General features: G+C 27.1%; 1 protein-coding gene across 2 annotated transcripts; it reads left to right on the top strand.

Moving 5' to 3' along the window:
• The first annotated feature begins 3,346 nt into the window (after nt 1-3,346).
• LOC109805218 (putative cyclin-A3-1) lies at nt 3,347-5,640 on the top strand. Of its 2 annotated transcripts, none has more exons than XR_014430324.1 (7): nt 3,347-3,999; nt 4,088-4,163; nt 4,284-4,360; nt 4,445-4,478; nt 4,564-4,713; nt 4,808-4,952; nt 5,037-5,640. XR_014430324.1 is itself a non-coding variant. In XM_020367234.3 (7 exons), the coding sequence occupies exons 1-7, from the start codon at nt 3,539-3,541 to the stop codon at nt 5,100-5,102; spliced, it is 999 nt and encodes a 332-aa protein (XP_020222823.2). In that variant the 5' UTR covers nt 3,364-3,538; the 3' UTR covers nt 5,103-5,640. The 2 variants fall into 2 exon arrangements, 1 of the variants encoding a protein (XP_020222823.2); XM_020367234.3 differs by having other exon boundaries at nt 3,364-3,999; nt 4,818-4,952.
• The last annotated feature ends 256 nt before the right edge of the window (nt 5,641-5,896 follow it).

The raw sequence follows: 5,896 nt of genomic DNA on the forward strand, positions 1-5,896 counted from the left end.
TATAAATAAAATTTGTAACATGTTCTAGACTTAAGTTGTTACAAGAGATTTGTTCCAAAGACTTCACTCGTTAGAAGGCTTGTTCTTTTTTCCTCTCTCAAACATTTTATTTATGGCAAGGCTTGTACGGAATTCGTGGGTTATACGTAAAGATTATGTATTTTGGGTTTAAAGGGCAAGGTTGTTAGAACGTTTGGTGCGTTTATGGCTAATGGGGTTTCATACAGTTTGGAGTTTGGCGCGTTTATGGCTAGTGGGGTTCCATAGGTTAGGAGTTTGGTGCATTTATGGGTATAGTGGGGTTCTATATGGTTACTTTCTAAAAAGAAAGTATTTTAATGTATTTTAATTCAATTGAACATACCTTATCAATGGATTATAACTTATAAGAACTAATTTCTTTGTTAACAACATTATATATAATATAACTTTTGAACAAAAAGAAATGCAAAAGTTCACTACAACTAGTTTCAATGTGAACCAGTACTGCAACTAGTTTTCTTATAACTTTTTTTTATGTATAATGGAGATAGAGATTTCTATGTAATGAAGTTGTGTGGTACTGTGTGAATATATTTAAGGTTATAAAAGTATCATGATTATTGCATAGATACTAAGAGGCATGGGACCATTGTATAAGTTGTACATAGTTTGAGAATGTTGGCTTAATGACATTGATTAATTGGAATGTCTATTAGGTAGTTCATGTTAAGAATGTAAATTATGCTAGAACAATTTTAACTTTTATTCAACATGGTTTGTCATGCTGCGCTAATATCCATCATTGTAGTATTAGTGGTTCTAGTCTAAGTAGTTGTTGTAATGAATAAATTTTTCCTTTTTCTTTTTTGAAAAGAAAATGGTGAATTGTAGTATTATGATGACTTTTTGTGTACTTTTGTAGTCTTTTCTCAAATATGAAACAAAAGGAGTATTTTTATTTTTGCAAAATAGGAAGTGTTTTAGTGATATATAAATCTTCACGTATTTAGTTGTTTACTTGTTTGACCTTAAAAAATGTTATACCTTTATGTTTAGATATTTCTTTTTCAATTATTCATCATGTTTGTTATAATTTATGATTAGATTTGATAATTGTCAATCTAGATATATATATTTTTAGTAAGGTTATTGTAGTATCAATGAGTTAGGATAGGATCAATAGTTTAACTTATTTTTATCATATTTAAGAATGAGTTATAACTATGTTCCAAAAATATTCAATTTTACATTATAGGAGGGTTCAAACGATACCGGTATAACTTTTACTAAGTGTTACATTGCTCAATAACTTTATATTAAATGTGAATTTTGAAAATCTAATCGTTAGATTGAAAGTTCATATCTCTTAGATCATATATATCAAATTTATATTAATCTAAGATGATTTGATACTTCATTCTCATAAAATAAAATTGACGTAATATATACATTTCAAAATATACTAAAATATGAACACTTTGATTATCTTCAAGTTGTTGTTCAATTTTAACAAAATTTGACATATATGATCTAAGAGATATGAACTTTCAATCTAACGGTTAGATTTTCAAAATTCACATTTAATATAAAGTTATTAAGCGGTGTAACACTTAGTAAAAGTTACATCGGTATCGTTTGAATTCTCCTCATATATATATATGTATGTGTGTGTATGTATGTATATATATGTATAGACATGTTTATTTAGCTTTTTCCAATAGCTTGTATAACTACTTAGGATGTACCAATGGACAAGAGACACATAACTGTTTAAATTGCTTTTCTTTTGCTTTTTAATTGTATTTATAAAGAAAATTTTATTTACTTTTATACTCATATATTTATGTGTAATTATATAAATAGTCTTTCATGTACCTACGAAACCAACTATTTCATATAACTATATGTTAACCTTTTTTTTAATTATTATTTTATCTCCACATGCGTGTCAATAATTTTATTTAGCAAAAATGATTAAGGTTTTTATAAAGAACATTATCTTTTTAAATTAAACTTAAATAAACTAGATCTCAATTCCAACGAACTGGGTATAGTACATGGAGTGATCAAACCAATATAAATCTTGTTTGTCTTTCTCTTTTCCCCTTATATCTAATTGTTGCATTTGATTTGATATAAATATGTATATCTTGATTATCATATCACATATTATGTGCATCATCCATAGTGATATTCATATCACAAAAAGAATTTGCTAAATCTTTGAAATATTGACAAAATTGGTGGATATTTATCCCTAAATAAGTTTTGATAAAAGAAAATTACAACTCTTGACTATACCAAAAATAAATAATTAAATACATGCAAATTTAATTTATTCAAGTAAATTTTACTTTTCTGGTATATTTTTCCTTCAATAAAGATTTTTCATACAAGATTTTCTTTATCTACTTTCTTTCCTTTCCTTTATATCCCAATTAAATGATAAAATATTTATTTACTTACATATTTATCTTAATCATTTTCATGTTTCTCCTTCATAATTTTTTAAATATTTTACAAATAAATTTTCTCATTTATTTCAGAATAAAAGTGATAAATAAAATTATTTGAAAAAAAAAATAATTATCGACAAATTTAGTAGATATTTACCTATAAATAGGCAGATTTAATGAGAGGAAATTATAACTCCTTTTATACTAGAAATAAATAAATAAATGTAAATTTGACTCATTTTAATAAATTTTACCTTTTACATAGTTTTCCACCTACAAAGTTCTTCTTTAAGACATATTTCATCTTTTTTCCTTTTCTTTCATTTTTTTATCCTTAATTAAATAATAAAGTATTTACTTACTTATTTATCCGAGTATTTTCAAATTTCCCCTTCAAAAAAATTCTTTCATTTTTCAAGTAGTTTTCTCATTGATTTTATTCATACATCATTCACACAATTTCGTTTTTTTTTATATATATAATTTTATATACAAATGAGATGTAAGTGATGAAATTAGACGGTAAAATAATCTCACAAGTGTTACAAGACGGTAAAATATTTATAATAAAAAAAATAGTGTTTTTATTTGTTTAGGATATTTTTCAATTAAAAACCAACTTCTTGAAACATAAAAATTGATTTAAGGGCAGACTTTTTTTTTTTTTTACAGAATTTGTCTTTATTAGGACAGATTTTGTTTTTTATACGTATAGATCTCCAGATCTAATTTGCGACCACAAAATTTAATAATATAATTATTTCTTTTCACTCTCTAATAAAATAATAATATCATTTATATAATTTTTTTTTTTATATTTGATAAAAATAAATTAACATGCGCACTTCCCTTCCCGCCATAAAATATGAAAAAAATCTCTTCCCTTCCAAAACCAAACCCTAAATCTGAATTTGGTACCAAAGTGAAATCCTGAAATTTTCAGAACTATTTTCAAAACCGCTTTTTTTTTTTTTTCTTTTTTTTTTTTTCTTGTTTACCAAATCATACATAAACCATGGCAACTCTCTCTGTTTCTCACTCACTCTCCAATTCCAATTCCATTTTCTCTCATCCTTTGCCACCGAGTCACCACCTCACAAATGGAGACTCGTGCAAAGAGAAAGGCAAAAGCTTCTTCTTCCGTAGTCTTATACCCCAAACGACACCGTGTTGTGTTGGGTGAGTTTCTCGATTTCCCAAACCTCCATGAAAATCCTTGCAAAGAGAAACTTCAATCTCAGAAGAACCCATCTCCCACAAACAAAGCCCTTTTTTCTTCTGGGATTGATGAATCTTATGTTTCCCATATTGATGAGTATCTTTATGAGATGGAGAGAAAGAGAAGGCCAATGATGAATTACATTGTGAAAGTTCAGAAAACAGTTACATCAAGCATGAGAGCAATATTGGTGGATTGGTTAGTGGAGGTTGCTGAAGAGTACAAACTTCTCTCGGATACCCTTCATCTCTCTGTTTCATACATTGATAGATTTTTATCGGTTAATCCTATGACTAAATCGAGACTACAGTTGTTAGGTGTTTCGTCAATGCTCATTGCTTCGTAAGGTTTCGATTCCAGTTTTTAATTTTGATTTTGATTTTTTTTTGTGTGTTTATGTATGACAATTGCATTCTTTTTTAACATGCAGTAAGTATGAGGAAATTGACCCACCAAGTGTGGATCAATTCTGCAGTATTACTGATAACACTTATGATAAAGAAGAGGTAATTTGTTTGGGGATTTTTTTTTTTTTTTGTTATTAAATTATGTTAATGTTATTTGTTGGTTATTTTTCATTCACATTGATTTTCATGGTTACTGGTTTTCATGGTTACTGGTTATAGGTCATAAAGATGGAAGCTTCCATACTCAACTCCCTAAATTTTGAAATGGGAAATCCTACTGTAAACACCTTTCTAAGGTAAGGAATAATGATTTTATCTGGTGAATTTGAATATTTAGTTTTTGTTAAAATTGAATTAATTGAAGGAAGTTATTTGTTCAGGAGATTTGTTGATGTTGCTTCTGAAGATCAAAAAGTAAGTTGAATTGCTCTTTTTGTTTTTCTTGATTGTCTAAGTTTTATCATGTTTTTTTAATATTTTTTTTCATTATTTTTTTCAGATCCCAAATTTGCAGATTGAATTTTTGAGCAACTATCTTACTGAGTTGAGTCTGTTGGACTATGATTGTATAAGATTCTTGCCTTCTATTGTGGCTGCATCTGTTATATTTCTTGCAAGATTTATTATCTCACCTAAAGTGCATCCTTGGGTAAATATTATACATTATGAAAAGTAATATAAATATTTTTTTTTTTTAAAGAATGAGCTATTAATCATGTTTAAAGGCACTAAAGAGTTGATAGTCAATTGCAGACTTCTTCCCTTTGTGAATGTTCGGGTTACAAATCAGATGAGTTGAAAGAATGTGTTCTCATTTTACATGATCTGTATCTCTCAAGAAAAGCACCGGATTTTAAAGCTGTTCGAGACAAATACAAACAACATAAGGTGATTATTTTTATATTTTTTTTATAGTATATTTTAATTTTTTTTATGATAAATTGAGTGACAAGAAATATTGTATTTGAACAGTTTAAATACGTGGCAAATTTGCCTTCTCCTCCCTTTATACCGAGTTGTTACTTTGAAGACCAGTGATACAGTGGAAATTCTTTGATATTATTGTTAAAGTGTACGATGAGAGGATCGTGAAGAATTTTCATTTTCGACAAAATAGCCGATACTATACATATCTTATTTTATGAGAAAAGTCTACTCTGAATTCGAAGGCAAATTGATTCAAATGATGTGGGTTGAGTGGTTCAACCAATAAAGTACAAGAGTTTCATACTGCTTCTTTCAACAAACAAGTGATTTTGATCTTGGGATTTGGAGATGGTTCTATTTTCATAAAAACATTAATTTATTTGTTGCTCTATAAAGTTATGGTCATTGCTCAAGCCCTTTTGATATAATTCGTTTACCTAGATTAGCAAAATCAGAACCAAAGAAAAATTTTCATAGGGATGAATATGTAGAAATCAGAAGGATCTTGAACTGCACAGAAAAGAACAACAACTATGATGAGCTCAAACAGAGAAACAAGGAAGATCATTTTATTGACACATGTCACATTAATTATGATGGAAAACTTCATCCAAAATTTTATGAATGAATGGCAAGTTTTATTATATTATATTTTTTATACAATGTACACTCGATGGTAGTTAATAATATTTGTAAATGATATTTTTTTTAACATTGATAACTATTATTATCTAATGTTAGTATTTTTAAGTCAATTTTTAATTTAATTTTTAAATAATAAAATTTTACATAATTATAAACAAGTAAAAATTGAAACATTATACGTACATCATTGTGCGCATGGCAATTTCAATTATTATACCATTCTTATTAAATGTCAATTGCAAATAAAGACATATTGCATA

This window comes from Cajanus cajan, chromosome 10, assembly GCF_000230855.2.
Source record: "Cajanus cajan strain Asha chromosome 10, NIPB_CcT2T_4, whole genome shotgun sequence".
Lineage (NCBI taxonomy): Eukaryota > Viridiplantae > Streptophyta > Magnoliopsida > Fabales > Fabaceae > Cajanus > Cajanus cajan.

Coding starts and splice junctions, on each gene's coding strand:
- LOC109805218 (XM_020367234.3), top strand. CDS start 3,539: ATGGAGACTCGTGCAAAGAGAAAGGCAAAAGCTTCTTCTTCCGTAGTC. Junction 4,164..4,283: donor ACACTTATGATAAAGAAGAG/GTAATTTGTTTG, acceptor TACTGGTTATAG/GTCATAAAGATGGAAGCTTC. Junction 4,714..4,817: donor CACCTAAAGTGCATCCTTGG/GTAAATATTATA, acceptor AGTCAATTGCAG/ACTTCTTCCCTTTGTGAATG.